The 19005-nt window shown below is 31.7% G+C and overlaps 1 protein-coding gene and 1 non-coding gene across 2 annotated transcripts; one reads left to right on the top strand and one right to left on the bottom strand.

Annotated features, from left to right (window-relative positions):
• The first annotated feature begins 3227 nt into the window (after positions 1-3227).
• Positions 3228-16393, top strand: LOC136202135 (jasmonate-induced oxygenase 4-like). Its single transcript, XM_065992625.1, has 3 exons — positions 3228-3603; positions 3698-3945; positions 15829-16393. Exons 1-3 carry the CDS (start codon positions 3346-3348, stop codon positions 16391-16393), a joined length of 1071 nt encoding a protein of 356 aa, XP_065848697.1. The 5' UTR covers positions 3228-3345.
• A 1889-nt stretch (positions 16394-18282) lies between these two features.
• Positions 18283-18354, bottom strand: TRNAE-UUC (transfer RNA glutamic acid (anticodon UUC)). The gene has a single exon. It is a non-coding gene; the product is annotated as a tRNA-Glu (tRNA).
• Positions 18355-19005: the final 651 nt, after the last annotated feature.

The following is a 19005-nucleotide window of genomic DNA, read 5'->3' as shown; positions in this document are numbered from 1 at the left end:
AATTACCCAACTTCTATAAATAATGAGACATCATTTATGGTAAATGATCTTGGATTTTCTCTTTCTAGAACTCATTAATATCTATATACTTTGTCTTTGTCAGTTACTAACTTAATTGTCGGTGTATCTCCAAGGGACCGATCCCGACGCAAGTGAAAAGCAACTACGAAGTAGTGAGAAGAAATCTCATAACTCTATTAAGTGTAATCCTAACTAATTGGCAAGGATAATTCTAAAAATAATATCTCCAACACTAACAATACTATCTCCAACATTAACAATACCATCTCCAGAATCCAATCAAATTTATTGCTAAAATGGAGTTAATTTCACTAATCATCCTTAAAATCCATGAAGCATTTAATAGGAAAAAAAAACATAACAGTTTTTGTAACATTTTTATTGTGATATAAGGAAGCACTTTACCCTAGCGTTTTGGGCAAGTATGAATTTATCCTAACATATGAAATTATGCAATTTTACTCATAACAATTTCAAGCAATATCTTTTTTTATCCCTACTTCACCTAAAATTTGAACAAACTGATTTGATCATTATGTGACTGTCACATTAGACATTCCAAATAAATTTAATGTAGATAAACTGGACCGGTTTCATGGATATTGACAAGTTATTTTTAACTGGTTAATAACATAATAAATATTTTAGACAATTTTTTCTATAAACTTTTATGTGGAAGTTTTAATTGTTGTTAGTTTCCTAAATTATTTACAACTATATTAGTAACATAATAAATTTATTAGATATAATTGGTATTTGGAAAGTCCAATGTGATACTTATATATCGATCAAGTTAGTCTGTTCAAATTTTAGGTCACGTAAAGGTAAAATTGATTTTGCTTGAAAATATTATGTTAAAATTATATTATTTGGTATGTTAGAGATAATTTTCACTTAGAGACAAATTTTAAGTTATGCATTTTATTATGGAAAAATTACAAAACTGGGTCAAATTGGAGGTCCATTTACATATTTAGATCAATTACTCAAGATATTACATATATAGACTATTTATTTGTAACTTTTCCAAAATACCCCTTCATATTTAGAAATTTCTTACAATTTCTTCTTTCTCTCCTCATCTTTTTCTTTATTTGCGAACTTGAACCGTTTTTAATTATCGACTCATATATACATAAAATCTTTCTTCTTATGAACTTGACACTCCGTTTTAGCATTTTGTACATTTTGCCCTGGATAATACTTCCCGCATATGATTTTACTTCACAATTTCCACAAAATGCGAAGCCTAAGCAAAACTGCGAATAGAAATACTACTTTGCAGAATAAGTTTGCTTCGTAAAAGAAAATTCACGTACTGAAGTAGTATTTCCCTTCACAGTTCTGCTCAGACTTCACAGTTTGCGAAAATTGTGAAGTAGTACATTTTGTTATTTGCCTAAAATATATACAAGTAAACAACATGTATAGCCAAATGACATAAAAACATAACATTATCAAAATTTACAACAAGATTACAACAATAATTCAACAATAATCACTGTCGTTCGGAATACAACTAAACCCTAAACCCATGTAAACGACATCAAAGCAAAACATTATCAAAATTTCCAACAAGATTGTAACAATAATTCAAACCCTAAACCCTAAACTAAGTACTTCCCTGGTGACCAGTTCTTGGATCAGTAAATACACGAGGCTCATTGAAGGAAGTTTGAAGCTGATTAGTCATGAATGTACCAAGGTATACCTTCCATCAATGGCATGAGCACCAGTGTACTACAATAAACCCTAAACTCTAAAGTGAAAAAGATAACATTTGCTCTCTAGTTAATTTGGTCTTCACTTTCTTTATCACATTCCAATCACCCCTCATTGTGATTGATGCCTTATTCAAACTAAACGAATACTTGAATTTGATGCCTTTGTATTCAACCTTCACAAAAATTAAGTCATTTTAGAAAAATAATGAAAGAAACGCTTCACAGTAAGCAAAACTGCAAAGAGAAATACAACCTGACAAATATGAGTTTGCTTCGCATTTTGCAAAAACTGTGAAGCAAAATCATTTTTTGGAGAAAATACTAATTTAGTGGATAAGTTTGCTTCGCAGTTTTCGCAAAATGCAAAGCAAACTCATTATGCGAAGTCATTTTCTAGAAAGAGAGGAATATGAACGCAGAAATACAATAGATACTTACATTCTTTCCGCTTTTTGCCATTGAAATCGACAATAAACATATGATAAACGTAAAAGAACGATGAAGATCGATGCCTTCGATTCGCACAAGAAGAAAGAAACAAAGAGAGGAAGAAGAAACATAAAGATGAAGAAAGATGAAGATCGATGCATTCGATTCACACAAGAAGAGAGAAACAAAGAGAGGAAGAAGAAAGAGGATGATGAAAAAATCCCTTCGGTCACATAATAAAAAGAAAGGAAGAGAGGAAGATGAAACGATATAAAGGAAGTGAGGAAGATGAAACGATCAGGGCATTTTGTGAAAGTTACAAATAAATAATTTAGATATGTAATATTTTGAATAATTTGTCTAAATATGTAAATGAGTCAACCATTTAACTCAGTTTTGTAATTTTCCTTTGGGTTAAGGTGCAAAAATACCCCTAACGTTTTGGGTCAGGAACAATTTTACCCCCAACGTCTAAAATGGTGCCATTTTACCCCTAACGTTGAAAGCCATGAGCAATTTTACCCCTAACGTTGATAAATTGGATCAATTTCAGACACTATTATAAAACACAGATATTTTTATTTCTTATTCTGCACCAATTGTATAACAATTCGTTAAAAAAAAAGATTTCATATTTTTTATAATTTAATAATAGAATTAGAGATTAATATTTATAAATTCGGTGAATTTTTTGAATTTTTTTTATCTAGTTCGTACAAAAAGACAGTATATTTTTTTATTTTTTTCACATCCCAACATATGCTTGCGATCTGTTACTGATAAAATGACGCACATGTGAAGTGTAAATGACAAAATTCATGATCGAGAAGACATTTTGATCAATTATTTCTCAAATTGAACCAATTTATCAACGTTAGAGGTAAAATTGCTTCTGATTTCCAACGTTAGGAGTAAAATTGCACCATTTTAGACGTTAGGGGTAAAATTGCTCCTGACAAAAAAACGTTAGGGGAATTTTTGGACCTTAAACCTTCCCTTTCCATAAAGTGAGCTTTTTGTTTTTGGAAGAATTAAAGTAAGCTTTTACGACAAAAATAGATCCAATTGATGATGGCTAGGTTGTATTATAAAATTTGTGGGAGTTTGGGCGATGCTTTCAAGATAATTTACTTTATCCTGCTTTGAATCTTTCTTCACCATCACCAACTCCATGTCTCCGGTTTCCGACAAGCAGTTATTTCTGTCCAAATCTGTGGAAGACTTGTCCATCGCCGGTGATCAACCACCGCCGGAGTATATAGTGAAAGGATGCAGTTATGCACCTGCATATATTTCCTCATGTTCATCAACTTCATTTCCAATCATCGATATCAGCCTCTTCTCCCAATCTTCGCCTGCCGACGACGACGGTGAAGCACAAGCACTGAACATACTAAGATCGGCTCTCACCTCAAGTGGCTGCTTCCAGGTTCTGAATCTCAGACTTAAGTATCTTTAAATTTTTTTAAATATTTTTCCATAGAAGTTGTGGATCTGGTTTTGAAAAAGTAAAAATAATGTAGGCCGTAGGACATGGGATGTCAAGTTCATTCCTGGATAAGGTCCGTGAAATAGCTTATGAATTTTTTGATCTTCCGATTGAAGAAAAACAAAAATATGGTAGAGCTCCCAATGAAAGTGAAGGGTATGGGAGTGATGTTGTAGTTACAGAAAATCAAGTTCTTGACTGGTCTCATCGCCTGAGTCTTAGGGTTTTTCCTCAACATCAAAGAAGGTTCAATCTTTGGCCACAACAACCTACTGATTTCAGGTACTTCTTTTTTCTTCTATATTTCAAGAAATTGAATATCTCCCTGCATCCAGCTTCATTGTTTTAGTAGATTATCATATCAAGTTGAAATAGTTGTTGAATCTAATGTACTTTCCTAGGGGATTTCACCTAAACACCAATAAAATAGGTTTTCATTTCAAATTTGCTTAATACTCAGGATTTCCTCTTTTGTTACAAGATTACTAACTTTAGTACCTAAGATACCAACAAAACAAGTGGTCAAACCAACCTTTAATTGGAAACGTTTCAAAATAGTGCATCTTAAATGAGCGCGTTTTTTTTTGTTTCGATCAATTTCATATAATTTTTATTCTGATTCACAAAAAGATAAAATTGGTTGAAAATTATGAGAAACTCAATTAAAATATGTTGAAATTTAAGTGAGATATTTGTATTAATGTTTCAAAATAATTTCAATTAGATTCACACGAGTTTTACATAAATCTTATAAAATGTGAAACTGGCTGAAACTTATATAAAACTTAATTAAAACCTATTAAACCATGTGTAACCTCATGAAAACTGCGTGTTGTAAGAATAATATCACATTAGTTTTAATTTCACCCTAGTTTTATTGAGTTCAACATGAGTTTTACAAAAGGTTAAGCTGGTTGAATTCGTGTGAAACTAAAATAAAACTTGATAAAACCTTTCCGTTAATGCTTCGGAATAGTTTCATTGTGTTTTAGTGATAAATTAATACCAATAGGAGTACTAGAGATAATAACGAAAAAAAACTATTCTCGAAACTTAACTATCAAGTTAACCTTCCAATTCAATTGGTTTCTTCGTAATTTAATTATTATTTAAGCCGAATTTTTCAAAGTTATTGTGATTCTTATGTTTGTGTTTATATTTATCCTGAGTAAAATTGAGTTCATCTGATGAAATTAGGGATGACAACGGATAGGGGTATCCGCAGGTAGTGTCAATATCAAACCTTTACCCGTCTATTTTTTAATTATCCGTACCCGTTCCATTACCTTAATGAGTAATTTTTTGCATCCCATACTCATTCCATTTAATTCGCGGGTACCCTTACCCATTAAGAATCAATACATTTTCGCTCAAAAAAAAAAAGAATCAATACATAAAAATAAAAAATATTAGAAATTTTACAAAGTATAAATTTAATAAATCATCCATCTAAAAGTTGAACAAATTTGAACATTAATCAATAAGAATAAAGTAGCTTAATAGTATGGTCACTCAATGGTTGAAGAACAAAAGGTTGAGGTTTGAATCCCACATCTTACATCTAGAAAATAATAATAATTTTTAATATATAAATTTTTTTATGATAGATACCAAATTCTGGTGGTATTCTCATACCCATCTCACAGTCCCGTTCAATTGCACCCTTGATGACCAACTCCTGTTTGGACCTTCACCGTTTGATTTCATCCTACTATAATCCTATGGCCATAACATTACTTAATTTAATATTAGATAACATATATTTTATTATTTTTTTAATGTATAACCCCTAAAAGTAAGCGACCTGTTTTTGATAGGAGACTGACAAAAAAAAAAAAAAGTGAACGTTGGAGAAGGAACGAGAGAAGTCTTCGATTCCTGCTGCACAAGTCTTCAATTCCTTCTTCTTTGTTGAAATCGATTCCTTTAATACCTAGAATCACACAACAACAGACAGAGAGAGAAGATGCGTCACAGTCGTTACTTTCGAGGAAGACGAACCATTTATCTCCGGTGAACCAATTAGCTCCGGCGAGGAAGACGAACCAATTAGCTCCGGTGAGGAAGACAAAATAGTAGGTTTATGGAGGTAGATGATGCAAAATGCAAGAGAAGAGGAGAAGTCGCCCCTGTAATTCCTACATGTGAGGGTTTCCCTGCAACTAAGCCATTTCTACTGTTGAACTCGAAAAAATTTCTAGATTGAAATTATTTTTCCTTTTTGTTTAGAAAAAAAATTCATGTCAATTGTTGATGAAATTACATCATAGTAAGCTATAGAAAATTGAGTCTGATTCTCCTGTGGATAAACATTGAGAATCTCTTCCACTGTAGAACCTTGACTCACCAATATTTTCTGGTGATGCTACAACACATTGGGAAAAATAGCCACCACAAGCGGGTATTTGCTCTTGACTTTCCTTGACCCTTTGGCTAATGCAACTACACCTTTCACATAGTCTCCATTTCCAGCGAAGAATGTAATATAGCACAGTTTGACATGCTTGCTTGCTTAATGAGATCATTTGTGTTATTTGCAAGCAGCAGAAGACCAGGTGCCATTTTCATTTGAAAATGGTGAAAATTGTTGCAATTTCCTAGAGAAATGCTTTTTTTTATTGCTTTGATAGTTTGGAGGGTTGGTGATGGAACTTCAATCTAGATTGAATATGCCTAGTTACAAATCTAGAGTTGCTTAATTACTGTATTAGGAATTAGAATATAAATTAGCATTTTAATCCTCTGATCTTGATTCATTAGATCAAAATTGAGGGACTAGACTACCAATTTTTTTTTTTTGTGAGGTTAAAGACATAATTAAGCAAGAAGCTGGGGATGGATGCAGCCTGCTAGTAGACCAAGAAGGACAAGTGTTTCAGAAGCTGGGGATGGATGGAGCCCCTAAGTTTTCTTTAAATATTCACTGTAACAAATAGTAAATTTAAGTTCAATAGGCTCTGATTCTTTTTGAGCTGCTGTAATAGTTGATTTAAATCATGTTTGTACTTGTAACAAAAAAAATATCATATTTGTAATGTGTTGTTATTCATTGTAGTAAACAGACTACCAAATTGAAAATCTATTTTCTTATTCTTTTGAGTAATTTCTTGTTTGGCTTTATGGCTAAAAAAGAATCAGAGCCATTTAGTCATTTGTAACAAATAGTAAATGACTAAAAAATTCATGTCAATTATACAAATAGCAATTTCTGATTCTTTTCTCAAAATATTCATTATGACAATTATGACAAATATAGTAAATTTAAGTGCTTCATTTTTTGTTACAAGAGAGGAACAAACCTTTTAGTCATTTCAATCTATGCAACAACTAAATGAAGCACTCTCCATCATCATTGTAAAAAAAAAAAAATATAAGGCAATTTTAAAACTCAGTATATTGAAATGTGATTTATACAAATAATGGGCCATCATCTAAAATGCAAAATAGTTAAATAGGTTATGCACCATCTAGAATATGCAGTCACTTAACCATTTAGTATAAGCTGTCATTAATCATAATTGATATCAAAACCAGTATTAAAAGAAAAATAGTTACATAAATAAAATTTAACAGTTTATCTGGTCTTCTTATCATAAAAATCCTCAATTATCAACCATTATGTTACCTGCAACTACAAAAAAAAAAAAAAAATCAGAGTTCGGTCCCAAGTAATCGATTTAATAAATTTAATATAAGTTTTATAGATAGAAAGAAGAACTTACAAGCTATAAATCATCAACCAAATAACTTTATTGAGTGAATGCATTGTCAACGTCAGCTTCTACAACTTTTGACCTAGCAAATATATATAAACTGAGCAAACTAACCAAACATAATAAAAAGGTATAAATATATATGAATACGCACCTAGCTGATGTGCAAGATTTTTTAGTATGTTTAGTACTTCGACAAATAGAGCAATGTCTATTTTTTCCCTTCCTATCTCTCCATGACATTAGACGTTTTCCACTACCTTTGGTCTTCACTTGATAAGGATCTAGATAACGATTTTCATGTGAAGCTCCGGTTAAACTTTTCATAGAAGATTGCCCAACAGAAATATTTAATTCTTTAACTTGCTCCAACAACTCTTCAATTGATTTTTTAACAAATTCGGTCCCTTCAATTGAAATAGCAGCCTCATCAATTAAGTTAGAAGCAAGTTTAAACATACTGTTGTGTCTCATTATCAATGAACTATCTCCACCATCTTGTCTTTGACATGTTTCTTTATGAACTCTTGAAAACCTTGTCCATCTTTTGAGAATATACTCTTTTGGCAACTCCATAATCTGTTTCACTCGTAAAAGAGCCAAAATATGTCTACAAGGAATACCTTCAAACTCAAACATTCTACAACTGCATGTCACTATGTTTGACACTTTATTATGTACAAGCGTTCGCATTCTAAGATTATTACCAAGCACCCTTTTCGTCTTGTAAACACCAGCAACGTCATCCTCTAGTACAAATTCAACAATATAGCCATTACCATCATGAAGCTGCACTTGAAAATACTGAAAATACTTTTTAGTATACAAATGAGCCATTTGGTTCTCCATTGGCATCCCAAACTGCAAAACAGGTGTCTCATTCAAATCTTTATGATTTTTAACTAATTCTTCATGCATTTGATGAGCAAGTGCCCTATTAAAACGTGTGACAAAATCCATTAAGCTGTTTTCTTTACTACAATAACGCTTAAAGAATGCATGTTCAGTTTCAACCATCTGGCTACTTGACATTCCTGCTTAAAAATACTTATTGACATATGCAGGAATCCACTTTCCACGCAACTGGTACATTTTAATCAACCATTCATTATCTTTTTGATCACTTCTGTCCAATTCCACGTACCATCTCCTATCAAATTCTTCTTCACACTCTGAATCCCATATGCAAGACTTAAAGGACTCGTAGTTGTTTTTCATAAAAGAAACATTAGTTTTCTCAGGAAATTTTTTTAGAATATGCCATATACAATACCTGTGAAATGTGCGTGGCAAAACTTTAGCAATTGCCTTTGTCATTGCTTGATCTTGGTCGGTGATAATGACATGCGGAGGACCATTAGGCATTGCTGCAAGCCAAGTGTTCAACAACCATACAAATGAATCAAAAGTCTCATCACTCAAAAATGCACATCCAAAACTCGTTGTTTGCCCATGGTGGTTCACGCCTACAAAAGGAGAAAAAACCATCTTGTAACGATTAGTGTTGTATGTCGTATCAAATACAACCACATCGCCGAAGTTTGAATATGATCTTTTTGCAATTGAATCAACCCAAAAACATCTGACAAGCCTTTGTTCTTCATCAGTGTCAAATTCAAAAAAGAAATCAGGATCCTTTTCTTTTTCAGCTTTGAAGTGCTCATACAAAATGTCTACATCATGACCCTTAACTTTTTCTCTCTCATCTCGGGCCGCATTTCTTAAATACCTTTCAATGCAACCGACATTTTCATGCCCACCAGCTTGTGTTTCAAATAATCCGAATTGCTGGTACAATGGAATGTCCACCTTCTTGAGCTCTTGTATAAGATTCTTTTTTGCTATTGACATTTTAGGATGTGATGATAATATGTGAACTCTACTTGGTGTCGTAGGCGGATGATTGTGTTCCTCTATGAAAGTCTTGACAATATAACAACTTCCATCATGGCTTACGGTCAATTTTGCATTGCAACCTGTTCGAATATTCCTGCGGTCTCTCTCTTCAACTTCATTTTTACTTCTCCATGTCTCATCAGTCTCGCCTTGTTTGAAACATACATATCTTTTCCAAGTTACAATTTCATTCTTCTTGTTTTCCTTACTTTTTCTGACGCCAAATCCAGCCTTACGTGCATAGTCATTATAGAACCTATACACTGCATCTAATGAGTCGAATTTTTGATCAACTTTTGGTTTCATATTATCTTCAACATCAGGGATGTATATCTTTATAGTCTCTTTTTGGTGAAACATCAATTTTTCCGATATGATTTCCATTGAATAAAATAGTTATTAAAAAATGCGATAGTTTCCCTGCAATAGTTTCTATTGAATAAAAGGAGTATTAGGAAAATAATGAAAATTTAGAAATAAACACTATGCTCAAACGGAAAACAAAAAATAAGTCAAAGCAATTATGAATGGTAAGATGTATATAGAACAATTTTTGTTTTTTCTGTGCTGTTCATAATTATGGAAGGATTATACAAGAACACTTTATATCAAACCAGATTTTCTAATTCTAATAAATCCATTAATTTGCACCACCATTGAAAAGAAAGACTCTAAATTAGGAAAAAAAGAGTTACTAATCATAGAGGCACCCTCAAAATTAGCATTTTAAGATTTTAAATTAAAATTAAGACTTTAATTCTATTGTTGGGAATTCCCTTCACATAAAGTTATTATCACAAGGAGTAGGAGACTATTTTCCTTTTTTAATTTTTTTTTTTTGGTAAAGATTGAAAGCTACATTGCAATTCACAAAGAAAGTAGAGTAAGTGAATTAATCTAGTAGTAGAGTTGCAGCCTTATTAATTATATATATAGATAAAGGTCAGAGCTGGGTAATTATGTTTTTTATGCAATTGAACTTCTTTCTTCAAGAGACAAAAATAATTCAAACAGATTGTACCTTGAATTTGGAAGCTGCTGCAGTTTCACCAATTTATGTATGTGTCCTACCGACCAAGCAGAACTTATTTGTTCATAGATCAATAGGCGTTTAATTACGAAAGAAGAAAAACGTTAATTTCCCAGCAAAGTCGAAGAAGAAGATTCCTCTATATCCTACTGATCAAGCGGTAGTTTGTTTTTATAGGTTAACAGGCTTTTAATTATAAAAGAAGAAAAGCATGAATGTTGAGGCGAAGTCGAAGAAGAAGAAACTTCCATATCCTACTGATTAAAGGAATCCAATTCAACAAAGAAGAAAGAATTGAAGATCATCCATATCCTACTTCTTCTTACAAAAGCATAAAGTCTTCCATATCCTACTGATTAAAGGAATCGATTTCAACAAAGAAGAAGGAATTGAAGACTTGTGCAGCAGGAATCGAAGACTTCTCTCGTTTCTTCTCCAACGTTCACTTTTTTTTTTCTTTTGTCAGTCTCCTATCAAAAACAGGTCGCTTACTTTTAGGGGTTATACATTAAAATAATAATAAAATATATGTTATCTAATATTAAATTAAGTAATGTTATGGCCATAGGATTATAGTAGGATGAAATCAAACGGTGAAGGTCCAAACAGGAGTTGGTCATCAAGGGTGCAATTGAACGGGACTGAATATAGAATATAGGGATAATATTAGGCAGTATTGGATACAGTAACCAATACTGTCAGTAGATGAAATTATTGTATCGACATAGCAAGCCTAATGAACCATATTTTGTTATCACAATAATTATAATATTTATTTATGATTCAAAAATTATTTTATAATTATTGACATGGAAAATAAGGTTATTTCCTAGCATTTTGTACCATTTTATGGATTGAAAAACTCAAGGCCCCTGGTCTACATTCAGATTAGGCTTGTCGATTTCTGATATAATTATACAATTTTATTAAAAATAAAAATTGAAAAAGCCCGACAGTGAAGAAAAAGTTAGAAGAAAAGACATGATTAAGAAAAAGACAAACCAAAAGAAAATGAAATAGTTTGAACAAAAAAAAAAAAAGAAGGTATTGGAAAAGTATTGGTATTTTAGAAATAGGAGAAATTATACCATGTGCTGTGGCATACCATTTCAAAATCTGACGTGGTATGTTCTGCCCAATAATAAAATGACATCTATTAAAAATTCAATTAGTTTTTTTAAGCACAGAAATAAAATAAATATCTAATTAGTTTTTTTTATAAACAAAAAATCTAATAGTTAAATGATTATTAAATGGTTTTTTTTTAGAATTATAGGATCTGCTAAAATTTATCTTCTTCTCTACAAAAAATTACTGTACAAAAAATTACCATAAAGAATACCGCTTATCAGGGGCGGAGCCCAGCCCAGAGCCCAGGGCCGAAGCCCCCCAGCCACCGTCTCCGTCCTTGAGTATTTTTAGTTTTATCTCGTGTAGCCCTCTAATATTGGTATATATTTAATTTATGTAGTATTATTTCAATAGTTTAAAATGGTTAAGTTGGTTAAGAGTTTTGTTTTAAAGTGAGAGGTATGATTTCAAACCACACCAAACTCATTTTTTGTTTTATTTGAACTTGATTTTTTCAATTGGACTCTTTATTGTTTTATTTGAACTTATTTTTATTATATCTATTTTTTTAAGAATTTATTATCTGTAAAAAATCAATTTTTTACTTTTGAGACTCAATTAACTTAATTTTTAAATTAAATTTTATGAAAAATATAAACAATTTCTAGCTAAAAATAAAAAAAAAGTGTGAAAATATTATAATTTTTAGCTAACATACCAAAAGATAAAGTTTCATTGTGTTGGAAGCTTAAAAAATTTTGCCCAGCCATAACGGGCTGGACTTCGAAAAATTACTCCCAATAGTCGGACTAAAATTAGCCACCTCAACTGTCAATTCTTGGCTCTGCCACTGCTGTCAACAACCGCTTGAAGGCCACAACTTGATATGTAATAAAAAGCATAGATCTGATTTTTTTTTTTTACCTAAATTTAATCATATGTAATAAAAAGCATAGATCTGAACTTTTTTTTTTACCTAAATTTAATGAATCATAGAGATTGATATGTAATCACTCCATGCATCCACGAATATAGTCACAATATGATCTACAGTGAATAAAAAACCATTAAGTATTATTAATCCATGAATTAGTGAAGTGATTTGATGAATAAATCAATTTATCTATTGTTAATTAGGGTAAAAAATCCAAGCAACAAAAAAAAAAAAAAATTCGAAACCGAACTGAAAATTTGGTTAATCAAAATTGTTGAACTAGTATATGGTTTTCATTTAAGAATAATGGTTATGTTACAATATTTTTTTATTTTTTCAAAACCTAATACATTTTTTTTTTATAGAATATATGATATTATTAAACCATACCCACCAAAAACAATTACATTAGTCATATTTCCAGCAACCTTCTCTCTATCCCTGCGCCAAAACCTAGAAACACAAAATATGCAAAGCTCTTACTTAGACCAATTATCCCAAACATAATTCTTCCTATCCCTCATCTTCTTCCTATACAACAATTGCAATCTAACACTACTATTTATATGCTTAATCACTCTCTTAGAACAAAACCTCTCACCAGTAAAATACTACTGATTGCGGTCTCTCCAAATCCAATATACAGCTGCCACAAAAGTAACCTTCCGAACAATTGCAATCTAATACTACTATTCATACGCCCCGACACAGAAATCAGATTTTTTCAAAAAAATCCGATTTCAGTAAATAGAACCGTAAATAAATTAGTCCAAATTAGATTAAAGAGAGATTAGCTTGTTTAAGAGGATTTGAGAATTTTGAAATTTGATGAAAAGGTACTTTAGTCTTTGCAATAGGCTAAGTGTGGGAAACCTAGGCTAAGTATAGTAATCCACATTTGCAAATTGGAATATCAAGGGTTTGGATACCAATTTTGAGAATGTTTTTTTTTTTTAAATTGTAGATAATATTTGTTATTGTTAGTGATATTTTTGTAATAATGCAAATTTCAACCTTGTCACATGTGGTTTGGGTACAGGTGTACTAGAGAAATTAATTCTCAATTAATATGGGTTAAGTTTATGGGTTTGTACGCCAAAATTTGAAATCTAATCGAAACGATTTACGAGGACATAAGAATTGAAAAAGTCTCTCTTGGATTCCTAGCGCCGTTGTAGAAACTTTGTAAAATTATTTTAAGCTACAGTGGATATGTAATGGAAATATAAGTGCGAAATTAACACGAGATTTGTTGAAAAATTTGCTATTTTTATTGATAATAAACGAGTCTGAGTACAAATATTACCGTCAAATAATTACAATTGAAATGAACCTCTATCAATATATAGCTAAGTAATTGCAAAATTAAATGTAAACAAATCAATAATATATGCAAGAATTGAATTGCATTAATTACAACAAAGGAAATGAAATTAGAAATTCAAATAACAAACTATCTCGGTGAGGTGTTGAACTATGTTCGGCTTTGGATCCATGAACACTACGAGCACTTTGAGCGGATGGTAAAGAGCGGGAATGACTTCGTTTACGGGTTTCTGGATTGAACGGATTGAAAATGGGGAGTGTAACTAAATTTGAGCATATTTGGTCAGAATTTGGGTTTGACTTTGGATGGCTTGTAAACGGATTTTTTGGACACGAAATGAAGCGAAGTAAGAGCCTAAAATGGAATTAGGATGTCGGGAATGAGTGTGTGTAAGAATCGGGGTTAGAAACGAATTTAAGGGTCTAGGAATGTAAAAGCAACATCGTATTTATAAAAGCTGGCAAATTATGTAAAATAAATTGAGATCCAAAGAAGGGCTTGTAAAATGAGTTTCTGGAATGAAATGAGGTAAAATGAAAGCCTAAAAGCAATTTCAGGATGTTAGGAACAAGTTTGTGAAAAATTTGAGGACAAAAACGAGACGTAAGCGGTTTGAAATGTGAAAATGAAATAGGTAGACAGAATGTATAAAAGGAGGGTAGATTGTGTAAAACGATTTGGGGTACAAAGAATATAGCTTGTAAAACGAGCTTCCGGACACGAAATGAGGCGAAACGAAACCATAAAATGAAATTTAGGATGTTAGGAATGAGTTTGTATAAGAATTGATAAATGAATCATGACGTAAAAGGTCTGAAATGTGAAAACAAATTTGTTGAACAGAATGTAGGAAAATGGACAACAAATGATTTTGATAAAATTTAAGCTATGAGAATGATAACTTTTGGACTTGGGATTGATAATCGAACAATAAGAACTTGCGAAATGGGTTGTTAAAGAGTAAATTGATGCTAAAAATGAGTTTATGAAGTGAAATTAGAGCTGGAAACTAAGAATAACAATGGAAAAGTTTAGAGAAATTGGACATAGTTTATGTGTTTTTGTTTGGTTGGTTGGACTTTGGGATGTTCTTTTACTCTTATTTATATAATTTTTAGAATAAATAGTTGTGCATGTTGCCCACCTTCCTTGATTCACTCTCATTTTCTTCCCATTATTTGCATTCATGTCATTTCTCCTAATTTTGCTTCCATTACTTGCTACTCTTCCATGATTCATGGGTTAATGAGTAGTGGACGGTGGGTAACTTTTTTCACATGTTTAAATGATGTCAGTCTCCAAAAATGTATCGTTGGCTTAGTCGTTGGCTCGTTGAGACATCCCGACGTGTGGACTAAACCACACGCCTTGTGGCTTCTTTCACGTACTCATTACTCATCGTTTTAATACTCCACACGACGTTTGAAATGGTCAATTTCTAACAGAGGCTTTAGATTGCACACAAACGTCGTGTGGGTGGCTTTTGCCTTAGTTGCAAAAAAATACGCATCACTCACATGGTGTGTGGATTAGCCACATGTCGTGTGAGGTAAAAAAAAATTTAAACTTTACTTTTTTTTATATTATATTTTTTTTTATTTACATAAAACTAAAAAATAAATTTTTTATTTTATGGGCAATAGTTACTAATAATTTATTTATTTTTAGACTATATGTTTATAATGTTATTTTCAATAATTTATTATGTTTATGGCTTTGTGTTATTATGTCATTATATTAATTTATGATCATATTTAAATAATTATACGTCCTTTAACTATTAAGAAATTATAAAATATACCGAATAGTGGCTAACCAAATAAAATGGACTAGTATATAATTAGCATTTTCTAAACCGAAAAAATAGTTAACTTATCGAATTTAATTTAATGGGTTTATTAATTGACCATGTGCAGTAATATTGTTAACTTAGTAATTTCAAAATAAGGCTATATTAAAAAAATTAATTACTATTTCATGGGACTTCAAAAATGTAAATCTGTACCTAATATTTGGGGATAAAGAAGCATTATGTTTTTAACTGATTAGGAAAAAAATCAAGTTATTGATTAAATTGAAACCTAAAATCAAAACCAATCATGCCAAGGGGATGCAGTTTAGTATCTATCGTTACCAAGGGATGCAGTTATTTTATAACTATAATAAAATAAGGTTCTGATTTGTTTGTTGACAGTGACACATTGCAGGAATATGCTGAGAAAATAAAGTCAATAATGGATATTCTGTATAAGGCGATGGCAAAGTCACTAAATGTGGAAGAAAATAGCTTTTCAAGGCAATTTGGGGAGCGATCACTAATGCAAGCAAGATTCAATTTTTATCCCAAGTGTTCAAGGCCTGATTTGGTTCTTGGTGTTAAACCTCATACTGATAGATCACGCATTACAATTCTCTTACAAGACAACCTAGTTGAAGGTCTTCAAGTTTTAGTAAATGACAACTGGGTTCAAGTTCCTGTACTTCCTCATGCTCTTGTTGTCAATCTTGGAGATCAAATGCAGATAATGAGTAATGGAATATTCAAAAGCCCAATGCATAGAGTGGTGACAAACACAGAAAGGATGAGGATATCTTTGGCTGCTTTCCATGAACCAGAGCCTGAAATGGAAATTGGACCAGTTGATGCTTTGGTGAATGAGGAAAGACCAAGATTGTACAGAAATGTCAACAACTACGGTGCTATCAATTATGAGTGCTACCAGAAAGGGATTGTAGCACTTGAGACTGTCCAAATTTAGTGTTTTCTGTTTCTGTGACTTGTATTTAATGAATCAGTCTCAATATAAACATTCTAACTATGGAGGATATTAAAGAGTGTCTCTTTTCAAAAGATTTAATTGTAAACAGCTTTCTAGCGACGGAAATATCATGTGTAAGGTTTGGTCATTATAGGGTGATGTTCAACAAGAGAGTGTAAAATTTGGTCATTATAGGGAGATGCGCAAGAGATCCCAACAACATTAACAACAATCAATCGAAGTATAAATCAGAATCTAGACACATTAATTCGAGATGCAATTTGACAAAAGCATCAAGTTGACCGAATATGTGAAAACGGGTAGTGGATAGAAGTCGGATCAAAGGGACAACACACCAAAGAGAATAGATGATAATCCGTGTGAAAAACAGAGCCCAAAAGATTATCAAACAAAATGAATTGATGAAATGAGAATTTTTGGCAATAGCCACAAAAACAAAAATAGTCAATAGACTTGATAAAGCTAGTAGATGGAATAGAAAATGACCTATGGAAAATATTTTTGAGGCTGGATACGAAAAATGATTAACACACGACATTAAATAGAAGCGTTAAAACAGTTTAGCAAAAACGAACCAGCAATGTGAAAAACCGGTCCCACTGAACGTGCAAAAAATTATTAGCGATATTTTACAAATAATGCTAATTTTCAACCTTGGCTCGTGTGAGATGTGTGCTGGCGTGCTAGAAAAGTGGATTCTCAAAATATGTTTATGAAAACGAATAGAAATATGCGACTAATAACTTAATTTCTAATGGATCGTGATGATTGGATGGAAAATGCAAGGATTGAGAAAAATAACCTCCATTCGGTTCCTAATTGCACTTGAACATAAGTTTGATTAGATTAAACAGTTTGCTAGATCGAGAATAAAAAGCGACACATAAATAGGTTTTTTTAATTTTTTTTCTTTATATGTATAATGTTCTTGGTTATAATTGGAAAGAAATGGAAACGGTTGCAAACCAAAATAACTTATCAAATGGAGAATAAATCTATCTCATCAGATGGAGAATAATTCTATCTCAAGCTTAAAATAAATATGAACTTATACGGAATTAAATGTGATAAAACATAGACAGAAATTATAAGCAGATTTAGCAAAACCGTGTGGTCGCTTTGACGCCTAATAGTCGGTGTTGAGGTTGTCCGTTACCGTGAGATTGCAAGTTGAGACTACGGGGTGCCTGAATGAATGAGTGGTTGCTCGAAAATTGACTAGAATGGAATTAATTGTGAAAACCAAAACAGGGCAGCAACTACATAACCGAATAAAACGATGAATTCAGAGTGAAAATGAGGCTAATGATCAACCAAAAACATAATTAGTCGAATTGGACTCAAGTGGACCGGTTTAGAATGAATTTGAGGAATAAAAAATGGTGTTTTCTGGAGTGAAAGGGCTGCTAGAATTGTTGATTAAAAACAGAGAATCTAAAGTTTGGAAACGATGGATTGTTGGGTAATTAGGAACAAGTAAACAAGAGGAATGGTTTAGGAATAGCTTGAGATGGATTTAGGGGAAGATAAATGGTGTTTATGAAACAAGTAAACTCCTGGAATTGTTGATTAAAAAAGAACTCAAGTTTGGAAATAAGGAATTTCTGGGTAGCAAATAAGACAAGAAAACAAAAGGAATGATTTGGGAATTGTTTGAGAGCTTGAAAATGGCATGAAAAGGCCGTTGGAATTGGAAGAGAATTCGGTTCTGTATTTACTGTTTAAAGTGTATTGTTTTGATTGTGTTTGTTTTCTTTACAAGTATAGAGGTGACAAAATTCGACTGGTATAAAATTAGAATGAAGTATATTTTGAAAAAGCAAAAATTAATGCCCAGATCAAATATTTTTGTTTAAGAAAAAACAATTTTCCGATGCCGGGAATCGAACCCGGATCCCCTGGGTGAAAGCCAGATATCCTAACCACTGGACGACATCGGAATTGATGTTATAATGTGCACTTACGTATATATGTATATATTTATATCCTGGACAACCTTCGGCCCACCCAACTTCTCAAGTGGTAACAACCAATTAGACTTTAATTAAATATCAAGTTAAAAGGGAGACCTTTTTCATCAAGTAGAAAGCCGTAGCTCCTCTCTAAATAAAAAAAAGTATTATATTAAATTTACTAAATAATAATATATATAATTAACCTAGTAGAAATGCAACAATGATAATTACAATCACACTTTATTGACGGTATATACAGCTAACATATCACGAGAAAAAACTATCACCACCTCTAATAGAATCAGGGGCGGAACTAGAGAGGTTGGGATAAGCTCGAGCCCTGGCAGGCCGTCGAAGAATAGAGAATTTTTTTTAATAATGGTGACAGATAATATTTTGGAGAGAATTATATTGACTCTGTAGTATTATTTTAATGTTTATATTTTTTTTGGTAAAGATTTTAATGTTTATTTAAGAGGTTCTATGTTCAACTCCCTCCAACCTCATTTTCTTTTAAAAAGTTTTTATTTATTTTAATTTTATTTTTTCAATAATTATAAAAACATGTTACTATTATTAATTAATTTAAATGGATTCTTTGTTTTTATTTTGATAACACTTTTGAATTCATTTTTA

The sequence above is a fragment of the Euphorbia lathyris genome, chromosome 8, assembly GCF_963576675.1.
Source record: "Euphorbia lathyris chromosome 8, ddEupLath1.1, whole genome shotgun sequence".
Taxonomy (NCBI): domain Eukaryota; kingdom Viridiplantae; phylum Streptophyta; class Magnoliopsida; order Malpighiales; family Euphorbiaceae; genus Euphorbia; species Euphorbia lathyris.
This window is presented reverse-complemented; position numbering and strand designations above follow the sequence as displayed.